Here is a 22,148-nt window from a genome sequence, read left to right as displayed (position 1 = left end):
CAATGGTAGTGGACAGCCCAACACCAACAATTCAAATGGACAGCCCAACACCAACAATTTAAATGGACAGCCCAACACCAACAATGGTAGTGTACATCCCAACACCAACAATGGTAGTGGACAGCCCAACACCAACAATTTAAATGGACAGCCCAACACCAACAATGGTAGTGGACAGCCCAACACCAACAATGGTAGTGGACAGCCCAACACCAACAATGGTAGTGTACAGCCCAACACCAACAATGGTAGTGGACAGCCCAACACCAACAATGGTAGTGGACAGCCCAACACCAACAATATTAGTGGACAGCCCAACACCAACAATGTTAGTGGACAGCCCAACACCAACAATATTAGTGGACAGCCCAACACCAACAATGTTAGTGGACAGCCCAACACCAACAATTTAAATGGACAGCCCAACACCAACAATTTGAATGGACAGCCAACACCAACAATGGTAGTGGACAGCCCAACACCAACAATGGTAGTGGACAGCCCAACACCAACAATGGTAGTGGACAGCCCAACACCAACAATGGTAGTGTACAGCCCAACACCAACAATGGTAGTGGACAGCCCAACACCAACAATGGTAGTGGACAGCCCAACACCAACAATGGTAGTGGACAGCCCAACACCAACAATTTAAATGGACAGCCAACACCAACAATGGTAGTGGACAGCACAACACCAACAATGGTAGTGGACAGCCCAACACCAACAATGGTAGTGGACAGCCCAACACCAACAATGGTAGTGGACAGCCCAACACCAACAATATTAGTGGACAGCCCAACACCAACAATGTTAGTGGACAGCCCAACACCAACAATATTAGTGGACAGCCCAACACCAACAATGTTAGTGGACAGCCCAACACCAACAATTTAAATGGACAGCCCAACACCAACAATTTGAATGGACAGCCAACACCAACAATGGTAGTGGACAGCCCAACACCAACAATGGTAGTGGACAGCCCAACACCAACAATGGTAGTGGACAGCCCAACACCAACAATGGTAGTGTACAGCCCAACACCAACAATGGTAGTGGACAGCCCAACACCAACAATGGTAGTGGACAGCCCAACACCAACAATGGTAGTGGACAGCCCAACACCAACAATTCAAATGGACAGCCCAACACCAACAATTTAAATGGACAGCCCAACACCAACAATTTAAATGGACAGCCCAACACCAACAATTCAAATGGACAGCCCAACACCAACAATGGTAGTGTACATCCCAACACCAACAATGGTAGTGGACAGCCCAACACCAACAATTTAAATGGACAGCCCAACACCAACAATGGTAGTGGACAGCCCAACACCAACAATGGTAGTGGACAGCCCAACACCAACAATGGTAGTGTACAGCCCAACACCAACAATGGTAGTGGACAGCCCAACACCAACAATGGTAGTGGTCAGCCCAACACCAACAATATTAGTGGACAGCCCAACACCAACAATGGTAGTGGACAGCCCAACACCAACAATGGTAGTGGACAGCCCAACACCAACAATTTAAATGGACAGCCCAACACCAACAATGTTAGTGGACAGCCCAACACCAACAATATTAGTGGACAGCCCAACACCAACAATGTTAGTGGACAGCCCAACACCAACAATTTAAATGGACAGCCCAACACCAACAATTTTAGTGGACAGCCCAACACCAACAATGGTAGTGGACAGCACAACACCAACAATATTAGTGGACAGCCCAACACCAACAATGGTAGTGGACAGCCCAACACCAACAATTGTAGTGGACAGCCCAACACCAACAATTTAAATGGACAGCCCAACACCAACAATTTAAATGGACAGCCAACACCAACAATATTAGTGGACAGCCCAACACCAACAATATTAGTGGACAGCCCAACACCAACAATGGTAGTGGACAGCCCAACACCAACAATATTAGTGGACAGCCCAACACCAACAATGGTAGTGGACAGCCCAACACCAACAATTTAAATGGACAGCCCAACACCAACAATATTAGTGGACAGCCCAACACCAACAATGGTAGTGGACAGCCCAACACCAACAATGGTAGTGGACAGCCCAACACCAACAATTTAAATGGACAGCCCAACACCAACAATGGTAGTGGACAGCCCAACACCAACAATGGTAGTGGACAGCCCAACACCAACAATTTAAATGGACACACAAGATTACCTCCAGGTCATTAGAGGCTACTACAATACTGCCAGGTCGCTGGAAATAAATTTTTTCTTTAGTAGCACAGTCAAATGTGCCAAATCAAAAAATGGGACTGACCACAAATTATGCCATGCCCACACAATATGCCATGCCCACAAAATATGCCATGCTCATCATTATGCCTTGAACAATAAATGTACCATGAGCACAATATCCTCTGGGCTATCAAATTTTATTGTTGACCCTTCTTTATTACACATTTTTAATTTCTGTTTGCTTTTTGCGGGTTTGTGGAAAATCTTGGAACTCAGTTTTGACCCACTTCTAATGCATCAATTTCTTTTAAACTTTCCATATATTTTTTCTTTTTTAATGACCATGAAAAATGAATGACTACAACATGGAAAATAAAACAAATAAAAAACATTTATAATAACAAGCTTTATTAATGCACTGAATATAAGAAAAGAAAACAAACTTCATTAAGTTAATAAAAGCTTTTGTAGCTAAAATATGTAAGAGTTCTCAAGAAGGATAACAGCTTTTATTAATAAAGTTTGCTTTAGTTTTTAATTGTTAATGCATTTAAAATCTTGTTTTTTTTAAAATAATTTTCTTGTCTCTGGACAAAAATCACAATCTGACCAATGGATGGTTGATTTTTGAGGAGATGAAACATAAAACAACACATAAAACCTGGATGGTTGATTGAGATTTTTGAGGAGATGAAACATAAAACAACACATAAAACCTGGATGGTTGATTGAGATTTTTGAGGAGATGAAACATAAAACAACACATAAAACCTGGACAGAAAATTATAACTGAAACTAATTTCACCTGCTTCTCATCAGTCTAAAGAAACAAAAGATTGGGAGAAAAGTTGGACAAAATTTTAAAAAATATTTTGTCTTATTAGTATAGAAATATTATCACAATATTTTCATTATTATGGAATAAATTATGATACAAATTTTCATATTCCTATAAGATAAAACAAGATGGCAAGTTTCTCAATTGAATGGTAAGTATCATGTCGAGATAAAATAAGAGCACAATTAGTCAAGTGACTTACTGCCCCCTTTTTCCCATCCTTCTTATCCTGTGCTTGAGCTCCCTTCTTCTGTGCGGGAGAGTTGTTGACCCTGTTGCTGCTTTGTGCAAGTCTGTCCTCCAGCGTAACAGGTTTCCTTTTTGTCTTTCAACAAAACAAAAAAATGTGTCACTCCAAACCAAAAGGTAGGGAAAACAAACAAATGGGAGGTAGAAAAAAATGATTCCAGCTTGCAAGAGTTCTAACCTTCTCAGCAACTGCATGTTCAGTGTAGGCCACAACTTTGTAAGCTCCACGGACCCGATCAACTGACAAAAAATAATTGAAATTAATTATCTGAGAAAATATTTTTATGTTAAATAAATTAATTATCTGAGAAAATATTTTTATGTTAAATAAATTAATTATCTGAGAAAATAATTTTATCCTAAATTAATTAATTATCTGAGAAAATAATTTTATCTTAATTAAATTAATTATCTGAGAAAATAATTTTATCTTAAATAAATTAATTATCTGAGAAAATAATTTTTACTTAAATAAATTAATTTGAGAAAATAATTTTATCTTAAATTAATTAATTATCTGAGAAAATAAGTTTATCTTTAAATAAATTAATTATCTGAGAAAATAAATTTATCTTTAAATAAATTAATTATCTGAGAAAATAATTTATCTATAAATAAATTAATTATCTGAGGAAATTCTATCATGTTTAAATTAATTATCTAAGAAAATAATGTAATCTTCAAACTATTGTTGAGAAAAAAAAATTGACCAGGTTTAGGATAGAGCAATGGGGCCAGGTTTAGGATAGAGAAGTGGGGCCAGGTTTAGGGACTTACCACCAGGATAGAGCAATGGGGCCAGGTTTAGGATAGAGAAGTGGGGCCAGGTTTAGGATAGAGAAATGGGGCCAGGTTTAGGATAGAGCAATGGGGCCAGGTTTAGGATAGAGCAATGGGGCCAGGTTTAGGATAGAGCAATGGGGCCAGGTTTAGGATAGAGAAATGGGGCCAGGTTTAGGATAGAGAAATGGGGCCAGGTTTAGGATAGAGAAATGGGGCCAGGTTTAGGAACTTACCACCAGGATAGAGCAATGGGGCCAGGTTTAGGAATGCCACACCATGAAAACTCGGCTGGGTATCTTCTTCCTAAACAAAATACATTGATATTAGCTGCATTAAATGGATCAGTTGATCTCTCAAGCCAGCTAATCTGTTAGGTCAGTTGATCTTTTAGGTCAATTGATATTTTAGGTCAGTTGATCTTTTAGGTCAGTTAATTTGTTAGGTGACTGGATCTTACTTTTTTTCCTTTACTCAACTGTGGTTGAGGAATTCTAAAAATTTCTAAAGGCCAAAATCTTTTTCTGGCGATTGTCTCTTGGTACCTGAGTACAAACAATAACAGATAAAGATGTGATGCTAATGACAGGTTGTGGTGCTAATGACAGGTTGTGTGTGAAGTTGTTGTAGTGTGTGTGAAGTTGTTGTTGTGTGTGAAGTTATTGTAGTGTGTGTGAAGTTGTTGTTGTGTGTTAAGTTGTTGTAGTGTGTGTGAAGTTGTTGTAGTGTGTGTAAAGTTGTTGTGTGAAGTTGTTGTTGTGTGTGTGAAGTTGTTGTGTGAAGTTGTTGTTGTGTGTGTGAAGTTGTTGTGTGAAGTTGCTGTTGAGTGTGAAGTTGTTGTTGTGTGTGAAGTTGCTATGTGTGAAGTTGCTGTAGTGTGTGAAGTTGTTGTGTGTGAAGTTGTTGTGTGTGAAGTTGTTGTTGTGTGTGAAGTTGCTATGTGTGAAGTTGCTGTAGTGTGTGAAGTTGTTGTTGTGTGTGAAGTTGTTGTTGTGTGTGAAGTTGTTGTGTGTGAAGTTGTTGTTGTGTGTGAAGTTGCTATGTGTGAAGTTGCTGTAGTGTGTGAAGTTGTTGTTGTGTGTGAAGTTGCTATGTGTGAAGTTGCTGTAGTGTGTGAAGTTGTTGTTGTTGTGTGTGAAGTTGTTGTTGTGTGTGAAGTTGCTATGTGTGAAGTTGCTGTAGTGTGTGAAGTTGTTGTTGTGTGTGAAGTTGCTGTTGTGTGTGAAGTTGCTGTTGTGTGTGAAGTTGTTGTAGTGTGTGAAGTCGTTGTAGTGTGTGAAGTCGTTGTAGTGTGTGAAGTTGTTGTGTGAAGCTGTTGTTGTGTGTGAAGTTGCTGTTGTGTGTGAAGTTGCTGTTGTGTGTGAAGTTGTTGTAGTGTGTGAAGTTGTTGTTGTGTGTGAAGTTGTTGTAGTGTGGGAAGTTGCTGTAGTGTGTGAAGTCGTTGTAGTGTGTGAAGTTTTGTGTGAAGCTGTTGTTGTGTGTGAAGTTGCTGTGTGTGAAGTTGCTGTTGTGTGTGAAGTTGCTGTGTGTGAAGTTGCTGTGTGTGAAGTTGTTGTAGTGTGTGAAGTTGCTGTGTGTGAAGTTGCTGTGTGTGAAGTTGTTGTGACCATTTGACAGCCGATGAGTCGAGGAAACATCGCCGCTCCATGTTCCACGTCACACGATTTTTCTCGGTCTCTGCATGGGTGCGAAGGTCACGGTCATCTTTCCCTTTCAAGTCTCCATCTTCATCATCAATAGGGTCAGAGAATATAACCCTAGGGAGAAACATATTTATATCAGAGCCACTGGATGGGAAGGGGGGAGGTTACTGCTTACTGATGGAAAGATGACAATTAAAAATGGTAACCTGTTATTGAATGACATAAAACAACATCAGCCTCACACAACATCAGCTTCACACAACATCAGCCTCACACAACATCAGCCTCAACATCAGCCACACACAACATAACCCCCTCACAACATCAGCCTCACACAACATCAGCCTCACACAACATCAGCCTCACACAACATCAGCCTCACACAACATCAGCCTCACACAACATCAGCCTCACACAACATCAGCCACACACAACATCAGCCACAACATCAGCCTCACACAACATCAGCCTCACACTACATCAGCCACACACAACATCAGCCTCACACAACATCAGCCTCACACAACATCAGCCACAACATCAGCCTCACACAACATCAGCCTCACACAACATCAGCCACACACAACATCAGCCTCACACAACATCAGCCTCACACAACATCAGCCACAACATCAGCCTCACACAACATCAGCCTCACACAACATCAGCCACAACATCAGCCTCACACAACATCAGCCTCACACAACATCAGCCTCACACAACATCAGCCTCAACATAAGCCTCACACAACATCAGCCTCACACAACATAAGCCTCACACAACATCAGTCACAACATCAGCCTCAACATCAGCCTCACACAACATCAGCCTCACACAACATCAGCCACAACATCAGCCTCACACAACATCAGCCTCAACATCAGCCTCACACAACATCAGCCACACACAACATCAGCCTCAACATCAGCCTCACACAACATCAGCCTCACACAACATCAGCCTCACACAACATCAGCCGTGGACACACAACATCAGCCTCACACAACATCAGCCTCACACAACATCAGCCTCACACAACATCAGCCTCACACAACATCAGCCACAACATCAGCCTCACACAACATCAGCCTCACACAACATCAGCCACAACATCAGCCACACACAACATCAGCCTCACACAACATCAGCCTCACACAACATCAGCCTCACACAACATCAGCCACACACAACATCAGCCACACACAACATCAGCCTCACACAACGTCAGCCACAACATCAGCCTCAAACAACATCAGCCTCACACAACATCAGCCTCACACAACATCAGCCTCACACAACATCAGCCTCACACAACATCAGCCTCACACAACATCAGCTTCACACATCAGCCTCACACAACATCAGCCTCACACAACATCAGCCTCACACAACATCAGCCTCACACAACATCAGCCACAACATCAGCCTCAACACCAGCCTCACACAACATCAGCCTCACACAACATCAGCCTCACACAACATCAGCCTCACACAACATCAGCCTCACACAACACCAGCCTCACACAACATCAGCCTCACACAACATCAGCCACAACATCAGCCTCAACACCAGCCTCACACAACATCAGCCTCACACAACATCAGCCACACACAACATCAGCCACAACATCAGACACAACATCAGCCACACACAACATCAGCCTCAACATCAGCCTCACACAACATCAGCCTCACACAACATCAGCCTCACACAACATCAACCACACACAACATCAGCCTCAACATCAGCCTCACACAACATCAGCCTCACACAACATCAGCCACAACATCAGCCACAACATCAGCCTCAACATCAGCCTCAAACAACATCAGCCTCACGCAACATCAGCCACACACAACATCAGCCACACACAACATCAGCCTCACACAACATCAGCCTCACACAACATCAGCCTCACACAACATCAGCCACACACAACATCAGCCTCACACAACATCAGCCTCACACAACATCAGCCACAACATCAGTCACACACAACATCAGCCTCACACAACATCAGCCTCACACAACACCAGCCTCACACAACATCAGCCTCACACAACATCAGCCACAACATCAGCCTCACACAACATCAGCCTCACACAACATCAGCCACACACAACATCAGCCTCACACAACGTCAGCCACAACATCAGCCTCACACAACATCAGCCTCACACAACATCAGCCTCACACAACATCAGCCTCACACAACATCAGCCTCACACAACATCAGCCTCACACAATATCAGCCTCACACAACATCAGCCTCACACAACATCAGCCTCACACAACATCAGCCACAACATCAGCCTCAACACCAGCCTCACACAACATCAGCCTCACACAACATCAGCCACAACATCAGCCTCACACAACATCAGCCTCACACAACATCAGCCTCACACAACATCAGCCACAACATCAGCCTCAACACCAGCCTCACACAACATCAGCCTCACACAACATCAGCCACAACATCAGCCACACACAACATCAGCCTCAACATCAGCCTCACACAACATCAGCCTCACACAACATCAGCCTCACACAACATCAGCCACACACAACATCAGCCTCACACAACATCAGCCTCACACAACATCAGCCACAACATCAGCCTCAACACCAGCCTCACACAACATCAGCCACAACATCAGCCTCACACAACATCAGCCTCACACAACATCAGCCTCACACAACATCAGCCACAACATCAGCCTCAACACCAGCCTCACACAACATCAGCCTCACACAACATCAGCCACAACATCAGCCACACACAACATCAGCCTCAACATCAGCCTCACACAACATCAGCCTCACACAACATCAGCCTCACACAACATCAGCCACACACAACATCAGACTCACACAACATCAGCCACAACATCAGCCTCACACAACATCAGCCTCACACAACATCAGCCTCACACAACATCAGCCTCACACAACATCAGCCTCACACAACATCAGCCACAACATCAGCCTCACACAACATCAGCCTCACACAACATCAGCCTCACAAACATCAGCCGTGGACACACAACATCAGCCTCACACAACATCAGCCTCACACAACATCAGCCACAACATCAGCCTCACACAACATCAGCCTCACACAACATCAGCCACAACATCAGCCTCAACATCAGCCTCACACAACATCAGCCACAACATCAGCCTTAACATCAGCCTCACACAACATCAGCCTCACACAACATCAGCCACAACATCAGCCTCACACAACATCAGCCTCACACAACATCAGCCTCAACATCAGCCTCACACAACATCAGCCTCACACAACATCAGCCACAACATCAGCCACACACAACATCAGCCTCACACAACATCAGCCTCACACAACATCAGCTTCACACAACATCAACATCAGCCTCACACAACATCAGCCTCACACAACATCAGCCTCACACAACATCAGCCTCACACAACATCAGCCTCACACAACATCAGCCTCACACAACATCAGCCTCACACAACATCAGCCTCACACAACATCAGCCTCACACAACATCAGCCTCACACAACATCAGCCTCACACAACATCAGCCTCACACAACATCAGCCTCACACAACATCAGCCTCACACAACATCAGCCTCACACAACATCAGCCTCACACAACATCAGCCTCACACAACATCAGCCGTGGACACACAACATCAGCCGTGGACACACAACATCAGCCACAACATCAGCCACAACATCAGCCTCACACAACATCAGCCTCACACAACATCAGCCACAACATCAGCCTCACAAAACATCAGCCTCACACAACATCAGCCTCAACATCAGCCTCACACAACATCAGCCTCACACAACATCAGCCACAACATCAGCCACACACAACATCAGCCTCACACAACATCAGCCTCACACAACATCAGCTTCACACAACATCAGCTTCACACAACATCAGCCTCAACATCAGCCTCACACAACATCAGCCTCACACAACATCAGCCTCACACAACATCAGCCTCACACAACATCAGCCTCACACAACATCAGCCTCACACAACATCAGACTCACACAACATCAGCCTCACACAACATCAGCCTCACACAACATCAGCCACACACAACATCAGCCACAACATCAGCCTCACACAACATCAGCCACAACATCAGCCTCACACAACATCAGCCTCACACAACATCAGCCTCAACATAAGCCTCACACAACATCAGCCTCACACAACATCAGCCACAACATAAGCCTCACACAACATCAGCCTCACACAACATCAGCCACAACATCAGCCACACACAACATCAGCCTCACACAACATCAGCCACAACATCAGCCTCACACAACATCAGCCACAACATCAGCCACACACAACATCAGCCTCACACAACATCAGCCTCACACAACATCAGCCTCACACAACATCAGCCACACACAACATCAGCCACAACATCAGCCACACACAACATCAGCCACAACATCAGCCTCACACAACATCAGCCTCACACAACATCAGCCTCACACAACATCAGCCTCAACATAAGCCTCACACAACATCAGCCTCACACAACATAAGCCTCACACAACATCAGCCACAACATCAGCCTCAACATCAGCCTCACACAACATCAGCCTCACACAACATCAGCCACAACATCAGCCTCACACAACATCAGCCTCAACATCAGCCTCACACAACATCAGCCACACAACATCAGCCTCAACATCAGCCTCACACAACATCAGCCTCACACAACATCAGCCTCACACAACATCAGCCGTGGACACACAACATCAGCCACAACATCAGCCTCACACAACATCAGCCTCACACAACATCAGCCTCACACAACATCAGCCTCACACAACATCAGCCACAACATCAGCCTCACACAACATCAGCCTCACACAACATCAGCCACAACATCAGCCACACACAACATCAGCCTCACACAACATCAGCCTCACACAACATCAGCCTCACACAACATCAGCCTCACACAACATCAGCCGTGGACACACAACATCAGCCACAACATCAGCCTCACACAACATCAGCCTCACACAACATCAGCCTCACACAACATCAGCCTCACACAACATCAGCCTCACACAACATCAGCCACAACATCAGCTTCACACAACATCAGCCTCACACAACATCAGCCACAACATCAGCCACACACAACATCAGCCTCACACAACATCAGCCTCACACAACATCAGCCTCACACAACATCAGCCTCACACAACATCAGCCACACACAACATCAGCCTCACACAACGTCAGCCACAACATAAGCCTCAAACAACATCAGCCTCACACAACATCAGCCGTGGACACACAACATCAGCCTCACACAACATCAGCCTCACACAATATCAGCCTCACACAACATCAGCTTCACACATCAGCCTCACACAACATCAGCCTCACACAACATCAGCCTCACACAACATCAGACTCACACAACATCAGCCTCACACAACATCAGCCACAACATCAGCCTCAACACCAGCCTCACACAACATCAGCCTCACACAACATCAGCCTCACACAACATCAGCCTCACACAACATCAGCCTCACACAACACCAGCCTCACACAACATCAGCCTCACACAACATCAGCCACAACATCAGCCTCAACATCAGCCTCACACAACATCAGCCTCACACAACATCAGCCACACACAACATCAGCCACAACATCAGCCACACACAACATCAGCCTCAACATCAGCCTCACACTACATCAGCCTCACACAACATCAACCACACACAACATCAGCCTCAACATCAGCCTCACACAACATCAGCCTCACACAACATCAGCCACAACATCAGCCACAGCATCAGCCTCAACATCAGCCTCACACAACATCAGCCTCACACAACATCAGCCACACACAACATCAGCCACACACAACATCAGCCTCACACAACATCAGCCTCACACAACATCAGCCTCACACAACATCAGCCACACACAACATCAGCCTCACACAACATCAGCCTCACACAACATCAGCCACAACATCAGTCACACACAACATCAGCCTCACACAACATCAGCCTCACACAACATCAGCCTCACACAACATCAGCCTCACACAACATCAGCCTCACACAACATCAGCCACAACATCAGCCACACACAACATCAGCCTCACACAACATCAGCCACAACATCAGCCTCACACAACATCAGACTCACACAACATCAGCCACACACAACATCAGCCACAACATCAGCCTCACACAACATCAGCCTGACACAACATCAGCTTCACACAACATCAGCCTCACACAACATCAGCCTCACACAACATCAGCCTCACACAACATCAGCCTCACACAACATCAGCCACAACATCAGCCTCACACAACATCAGCCTCACACAACATCAGCCTCACACAACATCAGCCTCACACAACATCAGCCACACACAACATCAGCCACACACAACATTAGCCACAACATTAGCTTCACACAACACCAGCCTCACACAACATCAGCCTCACACAACATCAGCCACAACATCAGCCTCACACAACATCAGCCTCACACAACATCAGCCACACACAACATCAGCCTCACACAACGTCAGCCACAACATCAGCCTCACACAACATCAGCCTCACACAACATCAGCCTCACACAACATCAGCCTCACACAACATCAGCCTCACACAACATCAGCCTCACACAACATCAGCCTCACACAACATCAGCCTCACACAACATCAGCCTCACACAACATCAGCCTCACACAACATCAGCCACAACATCAGCCTCAACACCAGCCTCACACAACATCAGCCTCACACAACATCAGCCACAACATCAGCCTCACACAACATCAGCCTCACACAACATCAGCCTCAACATCAGCCTCACACAACATCAGCCTCACACAACATCAGCCACAACATCAGCCACACACAACATCAGCCTCACACAACATCAGCCTCACACAACATCAGCTTCACACAACATCAGCTTCACACAACATCAGCCTCAACATCAGCCTCACACAACATCAGCCTCACACAACATCAGCCTCACACAACATCAGCCTCACACAACATCAGCCTCACACAACATCAGACTCACACAACATCAGCCTCACAACATCAGCCTCACACAACATCAGCCACACACAACATCAGCCACAACATCAGCCTCACACAACATCAGCCACAACATCAGCCTCACACAACATCAGCCTCACACAACATCAGCCTCAACATAAGCCTCACACAACATCAGCCTCACACAACATCAGCCACAACATAAGCCTCACACAACATCAGCCTCACACAACATCAGCCACAACATCAGCCACACACAACATCAGCCTCACACAACATCAGCCACAACATCAGCCTGACACAACATCAGCCACAACATCAGCCACACACAACATCAGCCTCACACAACATCAGCCTCACACAACATCAGCCTCACACAACATCAGCCACACACAACATCAGCCACAACATCAGCCACACACAACATCAGCCACAACATCAGCCTCACACAACATCAGCCTCACACAACATCAGCCACACACAACATCAGCCTCAACACCAGCCTCACACAACATCAGCCTCACACAACATCAGCCACAACATCAGCCTCACACAACATCAGCCTCACACAACATCAGCCACACACAACATCAGCCTCAACACCAGCCACACACAACATCAGCCTCACACAACATCAGCCTCACACAACATCAGCCACAACATCAGCCTCACACAACATCAGCCACAACATCAGCCACACACAACATCAGCCTCACACAACATCAGCCTCACACAACATCAGCCACACACAACATCAGCCACAACATCAGCCTCACACAACATCAGCCACAACATCAGCCTCACACAACATCAGCCTCACACAACATCAGCCACACACAACATCAGCCACAACATCAGCCTCACACAACATCAGCCACAACATCAGCCTCACACAACATCAGCCTACACAACATCAGCCACAACATCAGCCTCACACAACATCAGCCTCACACAACATCAGCCTCACACAACATCAGCCACACACAACAAACCAGACAAATTGGGCCACAATTTAACAACTTACCAGACAAATTTGGCCACTATTTAAAAACGAACCAGACAAAATAGGCCACCATTTAACAACAAGACAAATTGGGCCACAATTTAACAACTAACCAGTCAAATTGGGCCATCATTTAACAACAAACTAAACAAATTGGGCCACAATTTAACACCTAACCAGGCAAATTTGGCCACCATTTAACAAAAAACCAAACAAATTGGGCCACTATTTAACAACTAACCAGACAAATTCGGCCACTATTTAACAACTAACCAGACAAATTGGGCCACCATTTAACAACTAACCAAACTAACCCTAACCCTACCCATGCCTCTAACATTCACCTTACCCTAACCACCCGCGCTAAGACCCTAAGCTTGGCTAGAGTTATGACCTGGATTGTCATCTGTAAACTTGACGCTTGTTCAACTGAGTTTTATATCATAAGTCAGGGCTAGACTTCCCTCCGTAGAATTTCATCTGAGTTAAACCTCCAATTTTTACCGTTTGATTTAAGTTAAATTGAGGGCAGCGTGATAAGCATTCACCTGTCTGGCAGTACAGCAGCATTAGCATGGGCTGTACCAGGCGACGCCCATTTTTTCTGTTTTGCAATCAAATCTTTTTCCTGAGCAACTTTCAGCAGTCCATTGTTGAAAGTTATGGGAACCTCACGCTAAAAAAAGAACACATCAAATATCAAAGCAATGTTAGTTTATTAGTTCAAATTTTACTAGTTTTTAGTACAAACGTTGTGAGTGGGTTGGTACAAATGTTGAAAGTGGGTTGGCACATATGTTGTGTGTGAGTTGGTACAAGTGTTGTGAGGGAGTTGGTACAAATGTAAGGGGGTTGGTACAAATGTTGTGAGGGGGTTGGTACAAATGTTGTGAGTGGGTTGGTACAAATGTCGTGAGGGGATTGGTACAAATGTTGTGAGGGGGTTGGTACAAATGAGTGGGTTGGTACAAATGTTGTGAGGGGGTTGGTACAAATGTTGTGAGTGGGTTGGTACAAATGTTGTGAGTGGGTTGGTACGTACATCATGAGAGATTGGCACTGGCATGGAGGCGTTGAAGAAATATTGTTGTCCAGTCAGAGTCCATGACTCCGGGGGTGAGTACAGACTGCCAATAGACAGAGTCAGCAGATTTGACTGAGACAAGCGAGACTCGTCTAGGAGAGCTTGGTTGACCGTCACTTTGATGTCCACCTCAGGCTGCAAGAGAGGACCTTGACATTGATATTCAGTCTCTTGATGTACAAGTTGTGTATGTCTCTTGCTGTACAAGTTGTATGTGTAGATATACAAGTTGTATGTGTCTCTTGCTGTACAAGTTGTATGTGTCTCTAGATGTACAAGTTGTATGTGTAGATGTACAAGTTGTATGTGTCTCTTGATGTACAAGTTGTATGTGTCTCTTGCTGTACAAGTTGTATGTGTAGATGTACAAGTTGTATGTGTCTCTAGATGTACAAGTTGTATGTGTCTCTTGATGTACAAGTTGTGTGTGTGTCTCTAGATGTACAAGTTGTGTGTGTCTCTAGATGTACAAGTTGTATGTGTAGATGTACAAGTTGTGTGTGTGTCTCTAGATGTACAAGTTTTGTGTGTCTCTAGATGTACAAGTTGTATGTGTCTCTAGATGTACAAGTTGTATGTGTCTCTAGATGTACAAGTTGTGTGTGTCTCTAGATGTACAAGTTGTATGTGTCTCTTGATGTACAAGTTGTGTGTGTGTCTCTAGATGTACAAGTTGTATGTGTCTCTAGATGTACAAGTTGTATGTGTCTCTAGATGTACAAGTTGTATGTGTCTCTTGATGTACAAGTTGTGTGTGTCTATAGATGTACAAGTTGTATGTGTCTCTAGATGTACAAGTTGTATGTGTCTCTAGATGTACAAGTTGTGTGTCTCTAGATGTACAAGTTGTGTGTGTCTCTAGATGTACAAGTTGTGTGTGTCTCTAGATGTACAAGTTGTATGTGTCTAGATGTACAAGTTGTATGTGTCTCTTGATGTACAAGTTGTGTGTGTCTCTAGATGTACAAGTTGTATGTGTCTCTAGATGTACAAGTTGTATGTGTCTCTAGATGTACAAGTTGTATGTGTCTCTAGATGTACAAGTTGTATGTGTCTCTAGATGTACAAGTTGTATGTGTCTCTAGATGTACAAGTTGTGTGTGTCTCTAGATGTACAAGTTGTGTGTGTCTCTAGATGTACAAGTTGTATGTGTCTCTAGATGTACAAGTTGTGTGTGTCTCTAGATGTACAAGTTGTATGTGTAGATGTACAAGTTGTATGTGTCTCTAGATGTACAAGTTGTATGTGTCTCTAGATGTACAAGTTGTATGTGTCTCTAGATGTTCAAGTTGTATGTGTCTCTAGATGTACAAGTTGTATGTGTCTCTTGCTGTACAAGTTGTATGTGTAGAAGTACAAGTTGTGTGTGTCTCTAGATGTACAAGTTGTATATGTCTCTAGATGTACACGTTGTATGTGTCTCTAGATGTACAAGTTGTATGTGTCTCTAGATGTACAAGTTGTATGTGTCTCTAGATGTACAAGTTGTATGTGTCTCTAGATGTACAAGTTGTGTGTGTCTCTAGATGTACAAGTTGTATGTGTCTCTAGATGTACAAGTTGTATGTGTCTCTAGATGTACAAGTTGCATGTGTCTCTAGATGTACAAGTTGTGTGTGTCTCTAGATGTACAAGTTGTATGTGTCTCTTGATGTAAAGTTGTATGTGTAGATGTACAAGTTGTATGTGTAGATGTACAAGTTGTATGTGTCTCTTGATGTACAAGTTGTATGTGTCTCTAGATGTACAACTTGTATGTGTCTCTAGATGTACAAGTTGTATGTGTCTCTAGATGTACAAGTTGTATGTGTAGATGTACAAGTTGTATGTGCCTCTAGATGTACAAGTTGTATGTGTCTCTTGATGTAAAGTTGTATGTGTAGATGTACAAGTTGTATGTGTAGATGTACAAGTTGTATGTGTCTCTTGATGTACAAGTTGTATGTGTCTCTAGATGTACAACTTGTATGTGTCTCTAGATGTACAAGTTGTATGTGTCTCTAGATGTACAAGTTGTATGTGTAGATGTACAAGTTGTATGTGCCTCTAGATGTACAAGTTGTATGTGTCTCTAGATGTACAAGTTGTATGTGTAGATGTACAAGTTGTATGTGTCTCTTGATGTACAAGTTGTATGTGTCTCTTGCTGTACAAGTTGTATGTGTAGATGTACAAGTTGTATGTGTCTCTAGATGTACAAGTTGTATGTGTCTCTTGATGTACAAGTTGTGTGTGTGTCTCTAGATGTACAAGTTGTGTGTGTCTCTAGATGTACAAGTTGTATGTGTAGATGTACAAGTTGTGTGTGTGTCTCTAGATGTACAAGTTGTGTGTCTCTAGATGTACAAGTTGTGTGTGTCTCTAGATGTACAAGTTGTGTGTGTCTCTAGATGTACAAGTTGTATGTGTCTAGATGTACAAGTTGTATGTGTCTCTTGATGTACAAGTTGTGTGTGTCTCTAGATGTACAAGTTGTATGTGTCTCTAGATGTACAAGTTGTATGTGTCTCTAGATGTACAAGTTGTATGTGTCTCTAGATGTACAAGTTGTATGTGTCTCTAGATGTACAAGTTGTATGTGTCTCTAGATGTACAAGTTGTGTGTGTCTCTAGATGTACAAGTTGTGTGTGTCTCTAGATGTACAAGTTGTATGTGTCTCTAGATGTACAAGTTGTGTGTGTCTCTAGATGTACAAGTTGTATGTGTAGATGTACAAGTTGTATGTGTCTCTAGATGTACAAGTTGTATGTGTCTCTAGATGTACAAGTTGTATGTGTCTCTAGATGTACAAGTTGTATGTGTCTCTAGATGTACAAGTTGTATGTGTCTCTTGCTGTACAAGTTGTATGTGTAGAAGTACAAGTTGTGTGTGTCTCTAGATGTACAAGTTGTATGTGTCTCTAGATGTACAAGTTGTATGTGTCTCTAGATGTACAAGTTGTATGTGTCTCTAGATGTACAAGTTGTATGTGTCTCTAGATGTACAAGTTGTATGTGTCTCTAGATGTACAAGTTGTGTGTGTCTCTAGATGTACAAGTTGTATGTGTCTCTAGATGTACAAGTTGTATGTGTCTCTAGATGTACAAGTTGCATGTGTCTCTAGATGTACAAGTTGTGTGTGTCTCTAGATGTACAAGTTGTATGTGTCTCTTGATGTAAAGTTGTATGTGTAGATGTACAAGTTGTATGTGTAGATGTACAAGTTGTATGTGTCTCTTGATGTACAAGTTGTATGTGTCTCTAGATGTACAAGTTGTATGTGTCTCTAGATGTACAAGTTGTATGTGTCTCTAGATGTACAAGTTGTATGTGTAGATGTACAAGTTGTATGTGCCTCTAGATGTACAAGTTGTATGTGTCTCTAGATGTACAAGTTGTATGTGTCTCTAGATGTACAAGCTGTATGTGTCTCTAGATGTACAAGTTGTATGTGTCTCTAGATGTACAAGTTGTATGTGTCTCTAGATGTACTAGTTGTATGTGTCTCTAGATGTACTAGTTGTGTGTCTCTAGATGTACAAGTTGTATGTGTCTCTAGATGTACAAGTTGTATGTGTCTCTAGATGTACAAGTTGTATGTGTCTCTAGATGTACAAGTTGTGTGTGTCTCTAGATGTACAAGTTGTATGTGTCTCTAGATGTACAAGTTGTATGTGTCTCTAGATGTACAAGTTGTGTGTGTCTCTAGATGTACAAGTTGTATGTGTCTCTAGATGTACAAGTTGTATGTGTCTCTAGATGTACAAGTTGTATGTGTCTCTTGATGTACAAGTTGTATGTGTCTCTAGATGTACAAGTTGTATGTGTCTCTAGATGTACAAGTTGTGTGTGTCTCTAGATGTACAAGTTGTATGTGTAGATGTACAAGTTGTATGTGTCTCTAGATGTACAAGTTGTATGTGTCTAGATGTACAAGTTGTGTGTGTAGATGTACAAGTTGTATGTGTCTAGATGTACAAGTTGTGTGTGTAGATGTACAAGTTGTATGTGTCTCTAGATGTACAAGTTGTATGTGTCTAGATGTACAAGTTGTGTGTCTAGATGTACAAGTTGTGTGTCTAGATGTACAAGTTGTATGTGTCTAGATGTACAAGTTGTATGTGTCTAGATGTACAAGTTGTATGTGTCTCTAGATGTACAAGTTGTATGTGTCTCTAGATGTACAAGTTGTATGTGTCTCTAGATGTACAAGTTGTATGTGTCTCTAGATGTACAAGTTGTATGTTTCTCTAGATGTACAAGTTGTATGTGTCTCTAGATGTACAAGTTGTATGTGTCTCTAGATGTACTAGTTGTATGTGTCTCTAGATGTACTAGTTGTGTGTCTCTAGATGTACAAGTTGTATGTGTCTCTAGATGTACAAGTTGTATGTGTCTCTAGATGTACAAGTTGTATGTGTCTCTAGATGTACAAGTTGTGTGTGTCTCTAGATGTACAAGTTGTATGTGTCTCTAGATGTACAAGTTGTATGTGTCTCTAGATGTACAAGTTGTGTGTGTCTCTAGATGTACAAGTTGTATGTGTCTCTAGATGTACAAGTTGTATGTGTCTCTAGATGTACAAGTTGTATGTGTCTCTTGATGTACAAGTTGTGTGTGTCTCTAGATGTACAAGTTGTATGTGTCTCTAGATGTACAAGTTGTATGTGTCTCTAGATGTACAAGTTGTATGTGTCTCTTGATGTACAAGTTGTATGTGTCTCTAGATGTACAAGTTGTATGTGTCTCTAGATGTACAAGTTGTGTGTGTCTCTAGATGTACAAGTTGTATGTGTAGATGTACAAGTTGTATGTGTCTCTAGATGTACAAGTTGTATGTGTCTCTTGCTGTACAAGTTGTATGTGTCTCTAGATGTACAAGTTGTATGTGTCTCTAGATGTACAAGTTGTGTGTGTCTCTAGATGTACAAGTTGTATGTGTCTCTAGATGTACAAGTTGTATGTGTCTCTAGATGTACAAGTTGTGTGTGTCTCTAGATGTACAAGTTGTGTGTGTCTCTAGATGTACAAGTTGTATGTGTCTCTAGATGTACAAGTTGTATGTGTCTCTAGATGTACAAGTTGTATGTGTCTCTTGATGTACAAGTTGTATGTGTCTCTAGATGTACAAGTTGTATGTGTCTCTAGATGTACAAGTTGTATGTGTCTCTAGATGTACAAGTTATGTGTGTCTCTAGATGTACAAGTTGTGTGTGTAGATGTACAAGTTGTATGTGTCTCTAGATGTACAAGTTGTATGTGTCTCTAGATGTACAAGTTGTATGTGTCTTTAGTCATCAGAAATGGAAACAACTACAACTCCTACTAAGGTGGGGAGGGTGGGGGGCTTAACATTAGTCACATGACCTTGGTCACATGACCTTGGTCACATGACCTTACCTTGGGTGCATCTGGTGCAATTAGTTCCAGAGGAGAACCTGGCAGTGGGTGAAGGGTCAGCGTCTGCTTTATCATCAGACTACCTAGATCAGAACATACAAGATCAGAACATACAAGATCAGAACATACAAGATCAGAACATACAAGATCAAAACATACAAGATCAGAACATACAAGATCAAAACATACAAGATCAGAACATACAAGATCAGAACATACAACACTGCCCTAAAATCTTTACCTTTAATGAGAGGGATGAGGTCGATGCAACATTGCCCTATAATGTTGGTTTTTTCTTCTTTCTGTTTCTTCTCTTTTGTAAACACTTCAGTCACAGTTACTGAAATACATTCATTACACTCAAAGTTTAAAAAAACAAATGTTAGCAATAATTGCATCAATGCAATTACCACGACATTACACTAAAGTAAAAATAAAACCTGTACATGACAGGTGTGTGGGACAGGTGTGTGTGTGGGAAAGGTGTATGTGGGACAGGTGTGTGGGACAGGTGTGTGTGGGACATGTGTGTGTGTGGGACAGGTGTGTGGGACAGGTGTGTGTGTGGGACAGGTGTGTGTGACAGGTGTGTGTGTGGGACAGGTGTGTGGGACAGGTGTGTGTGTGGGACAGGTGTGTGTGGGACAGGTGTGTGTGTGGGACAGGTGTGTGGGACAGGTGTGTGTGTGGGACAGGTGTGTGTGGGACAGGTGTGTGTGTGGGACAGGTGTGTGTGTGGGACAGGTGTGTGGGACAGGTGTGTGTGTGGGACAGGTGTGTGTGTGGGACAGGTGTGTGGGACAGGTGTGTGGGACAGGTGTGTGTGGGACAGGTGTGTGGGACAGGTGTGTGTGTGGGACAGGTGTGTGGGACGGGTGTGTGTGTGGGACAGGTGTGTGTGTGTGTGGGACAGGTGTGTGTGTGAACAGGTGTGTGTGGGACAGGTGTGTGTGTGGGACAGGTGTGTGTGGGGGACAGATGTGTGGGACAGGTGTGTGGGACAGGTGTGTGGGACTGGTGTGTGTGTGGGACAGGTGTGTGGGACAGGTGTGTGTGGGGGACTGGTGTGTGTGTGGGACAGGTGTGTGGGACAGGTGTGTGTGGGGGACAGGTGTGTGTGTGGGACAGGTGTGTGGGACAGGTGTGTGTGGGGGACAGGTGTGTGTGGGACAGGTGTGTGGGACAGGTATGTGTGGGACTGGTGTGTGTGGGGGACTGGTGTGTGTGTGGGACAGGTGTGTGGGACAGGTGTGTGGGACAGGTGTGTGTGGGACAGGTGTGTGTAGGACAGGTGTGTGTGTGGGACAGGTGTGTGGGACAGGTGTGTGTGTGGGACAGGTGTGTGTGTGGGACAGGTGTGTGTGTGGGACAGGTGTGTGTGTGGGACAGGTGTGTGTGTGGGACAGGTGTGTGTGGGACAGGTGTGTGGGACAGGTGTGTGGGACAGGTGTGTGTGTGGGACAGGTGTGTGGGACAGGTGTGTGTGTGGGACAGGTGTGTGTGTGGGACAGGTGTGTGTGTGAACAGGTGTGTGTGGGACAGGTGTGTGGGACAGGTGTGTGTGTGGGACAGGTGTGTGTGTGGGACAGGTGTGTGGGACAGGTGTGTGTGTGGGACAGGTGTGTGTGACAGGTGTGTGTGTGGGACAGGTGTGTGGGACAGGTGTGTGGGACAGGTGTGTGTGTGGGACAGGTGTGTGTGTGGGACAGGTGTGTGGGACAGGTGTGTGTGTGGGACAGGTGTGTGGGACAGGTGTGTGTGGGACAGGTGTGTGGGACAGGTGTGTGTGTGGGACAGGTGTGTGTGGGACAGGTGTGTGTGAACAGGTGTGTGTGTGGGACAGGTGT

General features: G+C 43.9%; 1 protein-coding gene across 5 annotated transcripts in view; it reads right to left on the bottom strand.

The window, feature by feature from the left end:
- LOC131935727 (cilia- and flagella-associated protein 70) overlaps window positions 1-22,148 on the bottom strand; it is a 46,131-nt gene that overhangs the window by 19,766 nt on the left and 4,217 nt on the right. For 3 of the 5 annotated variants that reach the window (XM_059292328.1, XM_059292330.1, XM_059292329.1), the window contains exons 4-14: window positions 20,543-20,641; window positions 20,302-20,384; window positions 14,878-15,054; window positions 14,384-14,511; window positions 5,704-5,853; window positions 4,557-4,641; window positions 4,333-4,402; window positions 3,495-3,556; window positions 3,270-3,392; window positions 3,035-3,049; window positions 2,210-2,248 (exon numbers count right to left, since the gene is read on the bottom strand). In XM_059292328.1, coding sequence (XP_059148311.1) covers window positions 2,210-2,248; window positions 3,035-3,049; window positions 3,270-3,392; window positions 3,495-3,556; window positions 4,333-4,402; window positions 4,557-4,641; window positions 5,704-5,853; window positions 14,384-14,511; window positions 14,878-15,054; window positions 20,302-20,384; window positions 20,543-20,641 — 1,031 coding nt within the window. The remainder of the gene's footprint in view (window positions 1-2,209; window positions 2,249-3,034; window positions 3,050-3,269; window positions 3,393-3,494; window positions 3,557-4,332; window positions 4,403-4,556; window positions 4,642-5,703; window positions 5,854-14,383; window positions 14,512-14,877; window positions 15,055-20,301; window positions 20,385-20,542; window positions 20,642-22,148) is intronic. The other 2 variants (XM_059292331.1, XM_059292332.1) reach the window with 2 other exon arrangements.

Source organism: Physella acuta, unplaced genomic scaffold, assembly GCF_028476545.2.
Source record: "Physella acuta isolate Inbredline_101_S28 unplaced genomic scaffold, ASM2847654v3 ptg000155l, whole genome shotgun sequence".
Lineage (NCBI taxonomy): Eukaryota > Metazoa > Mollusca > Gastropoda > Physidae > Physella > Physella acuta.
The sequence above is the reverse complement of the archived record's forward strand: the minus strand, read 5'-3'. Positions and strand labels throughout refer to the sequence as shown.